The sequence below is a fragment of the Sebastes fasciatus genome, chromosome 12 (assembly GCF_043250625.1).
Source record: "Sebastes fasciatus isolate fSebFas1 chromosome 12, fSebFas1.pri, whole genome shotgun sequence".
Lineage (NCBI taxonomy): Eukaryota > Metazoa > Chordata > Actinopteri > Perciformes > Sebastidae > Sebastes > Sebastes fasciatus.
This window is the reverse complement of record NC_133806.1, coordinates 24,944,754-24,960,807: the sequence shown is the minus strand read 5'-3', so window position 1 is coordinate 24,960,807 and position 16,054 is coordinate 24,944,754. Positions and strand designations below refer to the sequence as shown.

At 38.4% G+C, this 16,054-nt stretch overlaps 2 protein-coding genes across 3 annotated transcripts in view; one reads left to right on the top strand and one right to left on the bottom strand.

The window, feature by feature from the left end:
- Positions 1 to 11,786, bottom strand: part of LOC141779470 (transmembrane protein 79-like) — a 114,162-nt gene extending 102,376 nt beyond the window's left edge. Inside the window, exon 1 of the mRNA XM_074654321.1 lies at positions 11,782 to 11,786. The gene's annotated coding sequence lies outside the window, so the exon portion shown is untranslated. The remainder of the gene's footprint in view (positions 1 to 11,781) is intronic.
- LOC141779467 (sodium bicarbonate cotransporter 3-like) overlaps positions 7,488 to 16,054 on the top strand; it is a 38,266-nt gene continuing 29,699 nt past the window's right edge. Inside the window, exon 1 of one of the 2 annotated variants that reach the window (XM_074654318.1) lies at positions 7,488 to 7,700. In XM_074654318.1, the coding sequence (XP_074510419.1) occupies positions 7,656 to 7,700 (45 nt within the window). In that variant the 5' untranslated portion in view covers positions 7,488 to 7,655. Of the gene's footprint in view, positions 7,701 to 13,989; positions 14,214 to 16,054 lie in introns of those variants that run through there. The other variant, XM_074654317.1, reaches the window with a different exon arrangement.

The following is a 16,054-nucleotide window of genomic DNA, read 5'->3' as shown; positions in this document are numbered from 1 at the left end:
TGTCTCTAATAATGACATCATTTAGCACCGCCCTCCTGATGACATCACTCTGTCTCTCTGTAGAACAGAAGCAGCAACATGGCAACCTTCGTCTCTGTGAGTAGATCAGACTTTATTCATGTTTAATGTTGTGATGATGATGATGATAGTTTGACTTTAACTCACAGCAGAGATCATCAGGGATGTTTAGATCATGTAGAAGTCTTTAGTCTTTAGTATATTTCTAATTATCAATCATAGTTATATTTATCAGGTAACGTCAGTAATAGAAACAATCGGGTTAAATTAATCCTGACAGTGTTAATAATCAATAATCCATCTATAATAATCCATCTATAGTAATCTATAATAATCCATCTATAATAATCTATAATAATCAATCTATAATAATCCATCTATAACACACTAAAGTGAAATAAAAAAGAAGAAATAAAGAGAGAGCATCTGTGTCACTATAATAATATAATAAGCCATTTCTAGTAATCGATATACTACTATATTCATTCAGTGTATTTTTAATGTCAGAACAAAGTAAAAATAAAATAAATTATCAGGAAATGGAAGACTAATTAGTTTAAAGATGTTTTATAAAGACAGATGGAGAGTTAAAGAGTTAAAGGAGGTCTAATGATCTAATTAGAGCAGAAGTAGGTCTGGACCCTGGGGGGACCGGGCCCCGGAGGACTCAGCGCTCCATTTAGATCCAACGACCTGAAACACTGAAGCTGCTCTCAGATCAGCTGGAGAACTACAGTCTGCTGCAATACATCCTGCTGCTGGGTCCGTCTCTCTATACGGTCTGACTTCCTGTCTGTGTCCCTCAGCTCTCATTGGTTCCTACTGAAGACACTAATATAGAGACTAGTACTATATAGTATAGTACTATACTAGTACTATACTATAGAGAAGAGTACTTCTACTGTAGTTTCTATCAGACAGGAGTACTTCCACTGTAGTTTCTATCAGACAGGAGTACTTCTACTGTAGTTTCCATCAGACGGGAGTACTTCCACTGTAGTTTCTATCAGACAGGAGTACTTCTACTGTAGTTTCTATCAGAGAGGAGTACTTCTACTGTAGTTTCCATCAGACGGGAGTACTTCCACTGTAGTTTCTATCAGACAGGAGTACTTCCACTGTAGTTTCTATCAGACAGGAGTACTTCCACTGTAGTTTCTATCAGACAGGAGTACTTCTACTGTAGTTTCTATCAGACAGGAGTACTTCCACTGTAGTTTCTATCAGACAGGAGTACTTCCACTGTAGTTTCTATCAGACAGGAGTACTTCTACTGTAGTTTCCATCAGACGGGAGTACTTCCACTGTAGTTTCCATCAGACAGGAGTACTTCCACTGTAGTTTCTATCAGACAGGAGTACTTCTACTGTAGTTTCTATCAGAGAGGAGTACTTCTACTGTAGTTTCCATCAGACGGGAGTACTTCCACTGTAGTTTCCATCAGACAGGAGTACTTCCACTGTAGTTTCTATCAGACAGGAGTACTTCTACTGTAGTTTCTATCAGAGAGGAGTACTTCTACTGTAGTTTCCATCAGACGGGAGTACTTCCACTGTAGTTTCTATCAGACAGGAGTACTTCCACTGTAGTTTCTATCAGACAGGAGTACTTCCACTGTAGTTTCTATCAGACGGGAGTACTTCCACTGTAGTTTCTATCAGACGGGAGTACTTCCACTGTAGTTTCTATCAGACGGGAGTACTTCCACTGTAGTTTCTATCAGACAGGAGTACTTCCACTGTAGTTTCTATCAGACGGGAGTACTTCTACTGTAGTTTCTATCAGAGAGGAGTACTTCTACTGTAGTTTCTATCAGACAGGAGTACTTCTACTGTAGTTTCTATCAGAGAGGAGTACTTCTACTGTAGTTTCTATCAGACAGGAGTACTTCTACTGTAGTTTCTATCAGACGGGAGTACTTCTACTGTAGTTTCTATCAGAGAGGAGTACTTCCACTGTAGTTTCTATCAGACAGGAGTACTTCTACTGTAGTTTCTATCAGACAGGAGTACTTCTACTGTAGTTTCCATCAGACGGGAGTACTTCCACTGTAGTTTCCATCAGACGGGAGTACTTCCACTGTAGTTTCTATCAGACAGGAGTACTTCTACTGTAGTTTCTATCAGAGAGGAGTACTTCTACTGTAGTTTCCATCAGACGGGAGTACTTCCACTGTAGTTTCTATCAGACAGGAGTACTTCCACTGTAGTTTCTATCAGACAGGAGTACTTCCACTGTAGTTTCTATCAGACAGGAGTACTTCCACTGTAGTTTCTATCAGAGAGGAGTACTTCCACTGTAGTTTCTATCAGACAGGAGTACTTCCACTGTAGTTTCTATCAGACGGGAGTACTTCCACTGTAGTTTCTATCAGACAGGAGTACTTCTACTGTAGTTTCTATCAGACAGGAGTACTTCTACTGTAGTTTCTATCAGACAGGAGTACTTCCACTGTAGTTTCTATCAGACGGGAGTACTTCCACTGTAGTTTCTATCAGACAGGAGTACTTCTACTGTAGTTTCTATCAGAGAGGAGTACTTCCACTGTAGTTTCTATCAGAGAGGAGTACTTCTACTGTAGTTTCTATCAGACAGGAGTACTTCCACTGTAGTTTCTATCAGAGAGGAGTACTTCTACTGTAGTTTCCATCAGACGGGAGTACTTCCACTGTAGTTTCTATCAGACAGGAGTACTTCCACTGTAGTTTCTATCAGACGGGAGTACTTCCACTGTAGTTTCTATCAGACAGGAGTACTTCCACTGTAGTTTCTATCAGACGGGAGTACTTCCACTGTAGTTTCTATCAGACAGGAGTACTTCTACTGTAGTTTCTATCAGACAGGAGTACTTCTACTGTAGTTTCTATCAGACAGGAGTACTTCTACTGTATTCCAGTTAACTCCTGGTGTTAACGGACCGTTCTTCTTCTGTGGTCCAGCTGGCGACGTGTCCTCACTTTCCCGCGGTGACGTCCCGTCGTGGTCTTGTCTACAGAGACTCTCTGTCGGTCCCGGGGGGCTTCCATCGACCCCCCAGCACCAGGCTGCAGGTCCACAGCAGACCCACCAGGTAACATGTCTTCGTCTGTACCATAAGTCCTCTGTGAGATCAAACATGTTAACCCCTTCATCACCACCTGCCTGCCTCACAGACCTCACCTCCCACAATGCATCACTCTGGCTGGCTCCAAGCCGCCGGGCGGTATGAAGCACCTGGTCCTGACTCACCTGAGGAAGCTGCTGATGCTGAGCTCCGCCCAGCAGAGAGTCCTCCATCTGCCGGTCTGACGCCTCCACCAGCTGACGGTGATGATGAGCTGATCTGAGAGCTGCTGGACCATCGGAGGGCGCCGCAGAGGTTCAGATAGGCAGAGGTCAGACTGACCCTGAGTCAGTTTATATTCTGACCATGAATAAAAGACGAACGGACGACTGAAGGTGGAATGAAGCGTTATAATGCTTCATATTTATATTAACGTTAATACCTGAACACCAACATCAGAGTAGAGGAGGAAGTACTCCTATTACTTTAGTAAAAGTACCGATACCACACTATAGAAATACTCTGTCACAGTAAAAGTACTAATATCACACTATAGAAATACTCTGTTACAGTTAAAGTACTTATACAACACTATAGAAATACTCTGTTACAGTAAAAGTACTAATACAACACTATAGAAATACTCTGTTACAGTGAAAGTACTAATACAACACTATAGAAATACTCTGTTACAGTGAAAGTACTAATACAACACTATAGAAATACTCTGTTAGAGTAGAAGTACTAATACCACACACTATAAATACTCTGTTACAGTAAAAGTACTAATACAACACTATAGAAATACTCTGTTAGAGTAGAAGTACTAATACCACACACTATAAATACTCTGTTACAGTAAAAGTACTAATACAACACTATAGAAATACTCTGTTACAGTGAAAGTACTTATACCGCACAGTAGAAATACTCTGTTACAGTAAAAGTACTTATACCACACTATATAAATACTCTGTTAGAGTAGAAGTACTAATACCACACACTATAAATACTCTGTTAGAGTAGAAGTACTAATACCACACCATAGAAATACTCTGTTACAGTAAAGGTACTAATACCACACTATAGAAATACTCTGTTACAGTAAAAGTACTAATACAACACTATAGAAATACTCTGTTACAGTGAAAGTACTTATACAACAATATAGAAATACTCTGTTACAGTAAAAGTACTTATACCACACTATAGAAATACTCTGTTACAGTAAAAGTACTTATACAACACTATAGAAATACTCAGTTACAGTAAAAATACTAATACTACAGTGATTTGGAAAATAATGAGAAACGACATATTTTGTGGTTTTGTTTGTACTTGTTGAATATTGAAATCTTTTTGCAGTGTAGATATAAAATGTATATATATAAAGATAATTATTATTATTATAGAAGTTATTACATTTAAGCATCAGAACACATAAAACAAATATTAGATGTTTTTTAGTATTATTGATAGTGTTTGTACTATGTTGTCTTATGTCACTGATACAGTTTACTGTATAGAAATACAATTTTGACCCATCAAATGAAAAGTGGCTGTGCAGAGATTCAGAAGATTGGAACCAGTTTAGTGTCCCAACTGGTTTCTGGTTTCAACTGCCTGGTGTGTTTTGATAGAAATGTTATTTTCCATCCACTTTACTGACAAACTGAAACATGTAACTGCAGTTTGCTCTTCATATGCATATTCATATTATAGAAGAAGATCATCTTTATTTTGACAGCATGTTCATGTCAGCAGATTAATATATTAGTGCTGGACCTCCTTAATGAAGAACAATAGAGTGGATGGTATTATGTAACACGCAGCAGGTCAAAGTTCGTCTGAAATATTAATTAGAAAGCAGTACGGAGCCTCGTCTCCTGCCAACAGCTCACTGCTTAATCTGTTAATCTGCTCACTTAATGAAAACCAGCCAGACTGGAGCTGCTTTCAACTTCAACCCAGCAGGGAAAGACCAGTTTATATATATACAGTATATATATATACACACAAATATATATATATATATACTGTATATATACATAAGCAATATAACAATGTATAATAACGATAATAAACGATATACAACAATGAGTCGATCAACAGTAAATTTATCACAACAATTTTGATAAGCTATCTATCTATATCTATATAGATCTATATAGATATAGATACTGTATATACAGTATATAGATATATATATCAACAATCTGCACATATGATGATACAGTATTACAGATTAATGTTTTCTTTTTAGACAGTACCCCCCAAACAATCCCAATCTAGAATAAAATAAAAGGACAACTGGTAATAAATACCCAGAATCATAATGTCAACATAACCTGAAGCATTGACTCCATTTATCATTTTAGTTCATTTTTAAGCAAAAACACCTGAAATTCAATAATTTAAGTTTCTAAATTTGAATATTTGCTGGTTTTCTTTGTCTCCTACATGTTATAGTCATTATTAGAATATATCTCACATTTTATACACCAAGCAATTAATTGATTAATCAAGAAAAGAATTGGCAGAAATTATCAATAAAACAATGATCATTAGTTGCAGCACTAATTATGAGAAACGTTCTCATAATTATGAGGTGATAAGTCATATTTATGGCAGTAATGTAAAAGGTAAAAACAAAAAACGTAATTTTAGAGATTTTAAATAACTGCTAATAGAATATGAAACCAGCTCATGTGTTATTTCCGTGAGGAGAAAGCATTGAATAAAGGAGTGTGAGGGGAGCCAGAGGCCTCTGGGCTGCTTTGTGGGAACAACAATGACTTTAGTGTAATGAAATAATCTGTCAGGATTACAGCAGCAGGAGGAAACACCAAAAAACATGGAGCTGCTAATCACAGATAAGCTGTTCAAAAGGTCATTTTACTGAGAAACTCTTTCATGTGTCTCCTCCAACATGATTTAGTCCCTTTATAACAATTATTATTTAGTTTTCCATCGTCAACTGAAAAGTCTCTCTGTGGTTCCCACAGGAGGAGGACTGTGGTGCATTCAGGGTCTGTCTCATAGAGCGGGAAAATCACTTCCCTGCTCGTCATAAACTTATTGATACGATATTCATCTCTTTCACATTGTCTGTGTTTGTTTGATTTTCCTCCAACCTGCCTCATCTACGTCTGCTTCACTTTGTCATGTCCTACGTTTCCCACAATGCCTTTTGATATACTTTACTGAGTTGTTCTAGTAGAGGAGACTGCGTACATCAACAGACATCTCTGATAGTGATGAACCTGAAGAGAATTATCAGTACCTGCTCAGGTACTCTGTTCACTACCTGCTCAGATACTCTGTTCACTACCTGCTCAGGTGCTATGTTCACTACCTGCTCAGGTGCTACGTTCACTACCTGCTCAGGTACTCTGTTCACTACCTGCTCAGGTACTCTGTTTACTACCTGCTCAGGTACTCTGTTCACTACCTGCTCAGGTACTCTGTTCACTACCTGCTCAGGTACTCTGTTCACTACCTGCTCAGGTACTCTGTTCACTACCTGCTCAGGTACTCTGTTACCTACCTGTTCAGGTACTCTGTTCACTACCTGCTCAGGTACTCTGTTCACTACCTGTTCAGGTACTCTGTTCACTACCTGCTCAGGTACTCTGTTCACTACCTGCTCAGGTACTCTGTTCACTACCTGTTCAAGTACTCTGTTCACTACCTGCTCAGGTACTCTGTTCACTACCTGCTCAGGTACTCTGTTCACTACCTGCTCAGGTACTCTGTTACCTACCTGTTCAGGTACTCTGTTCACTACCTGCTCAGGTACTCTGTTCACTACCTGTTCAGGTACTCTGTTCACTACCTGCTCAGGTACTCTGTTCACTACCTGCTCAGGTACTCTGTTCACTACCTGTTCAAGTACTCTGTTCACTACCTGCTCAGGTACTCTGTTCACTACCTGCTCAGGTACTCTGTTCACTACCTGCTCAGGTACTCTGTTACCTACCTGTTCAGGTACTCTGTTCACTACCTGCTCAGGTACTCTGTTCACTACCTGTTCAGGTACTCTGTTCACTACCTGCTCAGGTACTCTGTTACCTACCTGTTCAGGTACTCTGTTCACTACCTGCTCAGGTACTCTGTTTACTACCTGCTCAGGTACTCTGTTCACTACCTGCTCAGGTACTCTGTTACCTACCTGTTCAGGTACTCTGTTCACTACCTGCTCAGGTACTCTGTTACCTACCTGTTCAGGTACTCTGTTCACTACCTGCTCAGGTACTCTGCTCACTCCTAATATATTATAAAATAATTAATAATAAAGTTATTTAATTAGTGATAAAGTTATTTAATTATCACTAACAATAGACGGTTTAGCTCCGCCCACTGCCCTTTCTGGCCCGGGGATTGGTGGAAGCAAACCGATCGCTGCCACGTCAGCGGATGTCTCAGCTGTCAGTCAGCAGGAGGCGGGCTCTGCAGCGTGAGTTAAATGTTGCTCCAGACAGTTATAAAGTGTTGAAAGAGGAGAAGAAGAGGAACCGGTGGTGAGCTAACGAAGCTGATGAAGCAGCAGCCCGGCGGGGAGAAGAAGAGGAGTATCTATCAGCGTGTTGTGTAGATGGAGGAAGAGCACAGCGAGCAGATGAGACCGCTCCTCCGCTCGGTAAGTACCCCGGTAGAGGAGCTGTTAGCCGGCGGCTAGCGCCCCCTCAGCGGGCTGACCACCAGCCGGAGCCTGAGCACACAAACTGGACACTTTCTCATAACATAGTGTCAGAAATAAACACGTGTTTTAAACCGAACAGTTTAAAGTGTCCGGTAGTTACCGGAGAAGCTGAAACAGCGGCTGGAAACCGACTGCTTTTGTTTCTAAGAGACCACGCTGATGCCAGGAAGTGAAGTAACGATGCGCGTCCGTTTCTCCTCAGAAGTGAACCGTGCGGAACCCCGTTAGAAAAAGTGGTGATTCTTGCTACCGACGCTCCCAGCACATCTGTGTCGGTGTTGAAATAGTTTTAAAACCAGAATCTGACTCGTAAAGAGCTGCTCTTCCATTCGGCATGGCTTGCATCCACCCAGCGGTTCTCCTTCATATAATATCTCAGTTTTTCTTGTTTGCTTGGCGACCATTCCCATCACTCCCTACCGCCGGAACACACCGCTCTGGGTGGTGGCGGAGAATAGTTTGGCTTATTATCAAAGTACGTTTTTGATATGAATGCGGACAGATGTCACTCCTGTTTACATGCCGGATATGAGATTTATCTGTATTTAATCCCGAACAATGATTTAATTTGTCGTACAACGTACGCAGTTTGCGCGGTAAGCACAAATACATTAAATTATCAAGTTAATGAATGGAGTTTGGTCTAGGCTGTTGTTAATAATATCACTTGTTTCTTTTGTGTAAGTGGTTGGAAGTAAGGGTGTTTGAGTATCTTAAGCCACATCATCATCATCATCAGCGTGTTGTCCGTGATGAAGGCGGTATGAGACAAGTGTGTGTTGTGATTCCCATCATCCAGTCAGTCAGCAGGGAGGAGCTGGTTGAAGCTCTAGTTTAAGTGCCTTTGAGCAAAGCACCTGTTCTGATGATGCTGACAGAGAGGCTCCTCATCAGCATCATGCTGGATGATGCCGTTACCATGGAAATGGGACATGGGTCAGTGTCCTCTAGTTTAAAGACTCTAGGTATTAAAACTTTCCTGAGTAGCGTTGGTTAGCTCTGTGGATGATTGTCGGTTTCACATGTGAAGATCTGATCTCAGTTGTGTTAAATGATGAGTTACATCCCATAATGTTCAGACATTAAATCTCTGATATTGCTTTCTCTATACATGTAGATCTCGGGTTACATAATAATATAATATAATATAATACTATTTGATACCTGGCAGGTTGATTATCACCTGCGATCAATATTGTGATTAATTGTCACATTTAATGATAAATTAAAGAGATTTTTTAAATATAAGAGAAGATTAACATTTATTGATTCCCAGAGAGGAAATTGTATTAATACGTACAGATAAATAGAGAAAGTAAAACATAAATGATAAGAGGTATAAAAAGCTCAAATGAGAGTAGAAGTAAAATAGAAACTATAAAGAAGCAACTAAAGAGGGAAAGTGAGGTGATTAGTAGCAGCAGGATGTAGTGTGTGTTCACAGTGTACTACTATAATGTGATTAATGATACTTAGTGTTTGTCTGTATTAATAATTATAAAAAAATATATAGGGTGAAATTTGCAACCATCTTATAATTATGAATAATGTGCTGAAATGATGATTTGATCAACAGAAAATCATATCACAATAATTTCTATTTATCTTTTTTGTTTTTTTAATATAGCCTAATTTTATGCAACAATCTGCACATGTGATGATATATATATATATATACCCAGAATCAACATGTCAACATAACCTTAAGCATTTACTCCATTTATCATTTTAGTTCATTTTTAAGTAAAAACACCTGAAATTCACTATTTTACAGTTTCTAAATTTGAATATTTGCTGGTTTTCTTTGTCACCTACATTTTATACACCAAACAATCAATGATGATGATGATTTATTGATCGTTAGATACTGCAGTAATTATGAGAAACACTCATAATTATATATGCAATCATAGAATAATTTAATAATTAATTAAAAACTGATCCACTCTCACAGACAGTAGTTAACACTTACACACGTAGGCAAAATTGTTGGTACCCTTTCGTTAAAGAAAGAAAAACCCACAATGGTCACTGAAATAACTTGAAACTGACAAAAGTAATAATAAATAAAAATGTACTGAAAATTAACTAATGAAAATCAGACATTGTTTTTGAATTTTGGTTCAACAGAATCATTTTAAAAAACAAACTAATGAAACTGGCCTGGACAAAAATGATGGTACCCCTAGAAAAGATTGAAAATAATTTGACCATAGGGACATGTAATCAAACTTGTAATCAGTCAGTCTGCCTATTTAAAGGGTGAAAAGTAGTCACTGTGCTGTTTGGTATCATGGTGTGTACCACACTGAACATGGACCACAGAAAGCTAAGGAGAGAGTTGTCTCCGGAGATTAGAAAGAACATTATAGACCTTCATGTTAAAGGTAAAGGCTATAAGACCATCTCCAAGCAGCTTGATGTTCCTGTGACTACAGCTGCACATATTATTCAGAAGTTTAAGGTCCATGGGACTGTAGCCTACCTCCCTGGACGCGGCCGCAAGGGGAAAATTGATGATAAATCGAAGAGACGGATAATACGAATGGTAACCAAAGAGCCCAGAACAACTTCCAAAGAGATTAGAGGTGAACTCCAAGGTCAAGGTACATCAGTGTCCGATCGCACCATCCGTCACTGTTTGAGCCAAAGTGGACTTAATGGAAGACAACCGAGGAGGACACCAAATCATAAAAAAGCGAGACTGGAATTTGCCAAAATGCATATTGACAAGCCACAAAGCTTCTGGGAGAATGTCCTTTGGACAGATGAGACAAAACTGGAGCTTTTTGGCAAGTCACATCAGCTCTATGTTCACAGACGAAGAGATGAAGCATCCAAAGAAAAGAACACTGTACCTAATGTGAAACATGGAGGAGGCTCGGTTATGTTATGGGGCTGCTTTGCTGCATCTGGCACAGGGTGTCTTGAATCTGTGCAGTGTACAATGAAATCTGAACACAATCAAGGCATTCTGGAGCGAAATGTGCTGCCCAGTGTCAGAAAGCTTGGTGTCAGTTGCAGGTCATGGGTCCTCAAACAGGATAATGACCCAAAACACAGCTAAAAACACCCAAGAATGGCTAAGAACAAAACATTTCTTCATATTCTGAAGTGGCCTTCTATGAGCCCTGATCTAAATCCTATTGAACATCTGTGGAAGGAGCTGAAACATGCAGTCTGGAGAAGGCACCCTTCAAACCTGAGACAGCTGGAGCAGTTTGCTCAAGAGGAATGGGCCAAAATACCTGTCGACAGGTGCAGAATTACAGAAATCACTTGATTGCAGTGATTGCCTCAAAAGGTTGTGAAACAAAATATTAAGTTATGGGTACCATCATTTTTGTCCAGGCCAGTTTCATTATTTTGTTTTTTAAAATGATTCTGTTGAACCATAATTCAAAAGCAATATCTGATTTTCATTAGTTAATTTTTAGTAAATTTGTATTTATTATTACTTTTGTCAGTTTCAAGTTATTTCAGTGACCATTGTGGGTTTTTCTTTCTTTAACGGAAGGGTACCAACAATTTTGCCTACGTGTGTATGTTAGTTCACTCAGCAATTTTTGATATTAGAACAAAATAAAACTGAAATGTTTGTGTGTATCTGGACCAAAGATCTTCTGTGAGGGAAGACGCTCCACTCTGTGACACCACCGTACTGTAGTTCTAAAAACTCCTACAGAGTGAGACCTCTTCAGTCTCTATTTAAACATTCATGTGAGATCAACATCTTTGATATACTTTTACTTCGTGATTTACTACATATTCATTAACTACATTCCTGTTTGCATTACAGTTTATTCACTTTTCAGTCTCTGTCTACCACGTACATATTTTCAGCATCTGCACATTCCAACAATCTCTCTGCAGAATGTTAGTTTAGATTATCTGCTTCAGGATAAGAGATTCAAAATGATAAGAGAGAAAAAACACAAGAAAAGTAAATTTGTGCAGGTGAGATAAGAAGCTGAAGACAAACAGAAAAAAAAACTGAGAAAAGAAAACCAAAACCTGAGGAGAGTCTGGAGACTAAATTTAAACCAGATGAAGTCCATGAGCGAGGCAGGTGTCTACGGTTAGTTCAGCATATACAGTATACTGTTTATATATATATATATATATATATATATATATATATATATATATATACTGTTTATATATATATACACACATATGTGTGTATATATATATATATATATATATACACACATATGTGTGTGTATGTGTGTATATATATATATATGTATATGTATATGTATATGTATATATATATATGTATGTATATATATATATAGTATATATATATATATAGTATATATATATATATATATATATATACTATATATATACTATACTATAAGCTATACAGAGCTTTATAGAGCTATGAGCTATATATATATATATAGCTCATAGCTCTATAAAGCTCTGTATAGCTCTATAAAGTGCTGTAAAGCTGAGTGGAGCTGCAGATTCAGCTGATCATTCACTTCCAGACACACAGTAATATCATAGATTGTTAAAATATTAAAAATAGCCATTACAGCCCTCCAGTCATGTTGAACCACTGAGATGCAGCACGAGGGAAGTCTGATCCAACTGTTCATCTGTTTCTGTAGTGTTTGATAAGAGGAGGGGGGGGGGCAGCTGGTCCTGAACATCTGTCACATGACATTTAAAGCTTCTTCCTGTTGATCATTTGTTTGTGGTTTCCAGAGCCGGAGGAGTGTGTTGATGTGCTGAAACAGAAGAGGAAATGTAAAACCTCCTCATTGATGATACAGTATACATGTATATATGAGCTCTGTGCTCATGTGTTGGATTTTCTTTTTTCTTTTTACCTTTTATTTATTCAGGGGGAGGTTCACTGAGAGCAATGAGCTCTGTGTTCATGTGTTGGTACAGTATAAACACCGATCAGCCATAACATTAACACCACCGACAGGTGAAGTGAATAACATTGATTATCTCGTTACCATGGCACCTGGCAGTGGGTGGTATATATTAGACAGCAAGTGAACATTTTGAACTTTGTGTTGGAAGCAGAAAAAATGGGCCAGCGTAAGGATGTGAGTGACTTTGACAAGGGCCAAATTGTGATGGCTGGACGACCGGGTCAGAGCATCTCCAGAACTGCAACTCTTGTGGGATGTTCCCGGTCTGCAGTGGTCAGGACCTACCAAAAGTCGTCCAAGGAAGGAAAACCGGTGAACCGACGACAGGGTCATGGGCGGCCACGGCTCATTGATGCACGTGGGGAGCGAAGGCTGGCCCGTGTTGTCCGATCCAATAGAAGAGCTACTGGAGCTCAAATTGCTGAAAAAGTTAATGCTGGTTCCGATAGAAAGGTGTCAGAACACACAGTGCATCGCAGTTTGTTGCGTATGGGGCTGCGTAGCTGCAGACCGGTCATGGTGCCCATGCTGTACTAATGTTATGGCTGATCGGTGTATATGAGCTCTGTGTTCATGTTGTGGCCTGTTGTTGATTCTCAGTAGAATTCCTGAGCTGAGAGGAAAAAGACTGGTGTTACTGTTCAGGGAGGAAGGAGGGTTTCTACTGTACTGGTACTGGAAAATAGAAAACCTGTTGGTCCTGACTAGGGTCTTGTTTGTCCTGACTAGGGTCTTGTTGGTTCTGACTAGGGTCTTGTTGGTCCTGACTAGGGTCTTGTTTGTCCTGACTAGGGTCTTGTTGGTTCTGACTAGGGTCTTGTTGGTCCTGACTAGGGTCTTGTTGGTCCTGACTAGGGTCTTGTTGGTCCTGACTAGGGTCTTGTTGGTCCTGACTAGGGTCTTGTTGGTCCTGACTAGGGTCTTGTTGGTCCTGACTAGGGACTTGTTGGTCCTGAGGGACTTGTTGTCCCAGCTCTATAAGATAACGCATATAATACAGGATGTATATCTGAGTTCCTGTCAGTGATCAGAAGTATCAGAGATTGAGGTGAAGTATTAGTTGTTAAAGTAGTAGTATTAATAGTTAAAGTAGTAGTAATACTACTAGAAGTATTTCCTGGTTGTTTCAGGTCAGTTGAGTTCAGTTTGTCAGTTTTCTGCTCCGTTAGTGTTTTTCCTGCTCAGTAATGTGGTCGACCTGTTGATTAGGCCCCTCCTCCTGTGTTTTCTTCTTCTGTTCTGTCAGTAATGTGGTCGACCCGTTCTCTGGAACCCCCCCCCCCCTGTGTTTTCTTCTTCTGTGCTGCTGATCTCAGACCTCCAGGCAGTGAAGCAACACTCGGGTCTATAAATACTCGAGGAGTCGTAGTCTGTATTTAGTGAACCTGGACGACTGGATCCACTCGGTTCGTTTCTGAGCTGCGGGTTTATCTCACCGTGTTCCTCTGGTTCTCTGAGAGCTGTTTGGTTTTGACCCAGTGGACGGGTTCTGGACAGGATGGGAGAATTTTGGGGAGATATAGTCAGTCACAGGGTGGCCAGAGCCATGTCACTGGTACGTACCTAGAACTCACTCTGTGTCTCATCATACCACTGATAGTTATAGATAGTTTAGTTAACTGATAGTTATAGATAGTTTAGTTAACTGATTGTTAGAGATAGTTTAGTTAACTGATTGTTAGAGATAGTTTAGTTAATAACTGATTGTTAGAGATAGTTTAGTTAATAACTGATAGTTATAGATAGTTTAGTTAACTGATAGTTATAGATAGTTTAGTTAACTGATAGTTATAGATAGTTTAGTTAACTGATAGTTATAGATAGTTTAGTTAACTGATAGTTAGAGATAGTTTAGTTAACTGATTGTTAGAGATAGTTTAGTTAACTGATAGTTAGAGATAGTTTAGTTAATAACTGATTGTTAGAGATAGTTTAGTTAACTGATAGTTAGAGATAGTTTAGTTAACTGATTGTTAGAGATAGTTTAGTTAACTGATTGTTAGAGATAGTTTAGTTAACTGATAGTTAGATCGTTTAGTTAACTGATTGTTAGAGATAGTTTAGTTAATAACTGATAGTTAGAGATAGTTTAGTTAATAACTGATTGTTAGAGATAGTTTAGTTAACTGATTGTTAGAGATAGTTTAGTTAACTGATAGTTAGATCGTTTAGTTAACTGATTGTTAGAGATAGTTTAGTTAACTGATTGTTAGAGATAGTTTAGTTAACTGATTGTTAGAGATAGTTTAGTTAACTGATAGTTAGATCGTTTAGTTAACTGATTGTTAGAGATAGTTTAGTTAATAACTGATAGTTAGAGATAGTTTAGTTAATAACTGATTGTTAGAGATAGTTTAGTTAACTGATTGTTAGAGATAGTTTAGTTAACTGATTGTTAGAGATAGTTTAGTTAATAACTGATTGTTAGAGATAGTTTAGTTAATAACTGATTGTTAGAGATAGTTTAGTTAACTGATTGTTAGAGATAGTTTAGTTAACTGATAGTTAGAGATAGTTTAGTTAATAACTGATAGTTAGAGATAGTTTAGTTAACTGATAGTTAGATCGTTTAGTTAACTGATTGTTAGAGATAGTTTAGTTAACTGATTGTTAGAGATAGTTTAGTTAATAACTGATTGTTAGAGATAGTTTAGTTAACTGATTGTTAGAGATAGTTTAGTTAATAACTGATTGTTAGAGATAGTTTAGTTAACTGATTGTTAGAGATAGTTTAGTTAACTGATTGTTAGATAGTTTAGTTAATAACTGCTCTCAGGATGACATGTTCTTCAGGCTCATCAAACATTTGAGGTAAATAGTCAAACAGGAAAAGACGAACCCTCCTGTAATCTAACCCTTTGAATACAGTCACATATGTAAATATTAAGAAAGTTCATCAATGCAGAAATATTCCATTAGAGCACAAAATCTGACAATTATTTTAGTTTTATTAATGAAAATGAATGTGACCGGCACAGAATCAGCTACATCTATATCCATCTATTAGGGCTGGGCAATATGTCGATATTATATCGATATCATGATATGAGATTAGATATCATTTTAGATTTTGGATATCGTGATAAATCATAATTTATCATAATATATCATAATATAATATGTGTTGTCTTTTCCTGGTTTTAAATGCTACATTACAGTAAAGTGATGTCAATTTCTGAACATACCAGACTGTTGTAGCTGTTTTTATTTAGGGATGCACCGATCCAACTTTTTCAGTCCTGATAGCGATACCTGGGCTCTGTGTATCGGCTGATACAGAGTACCTATCTGATACCAGTGTTTAATGAATCATCTGTATGCCTCACTGTGTGGAAGTGACTGGATCATTCTGTTATGTGCAAGACAACATCAGTCTGGACTTAAACATTGTTTTCT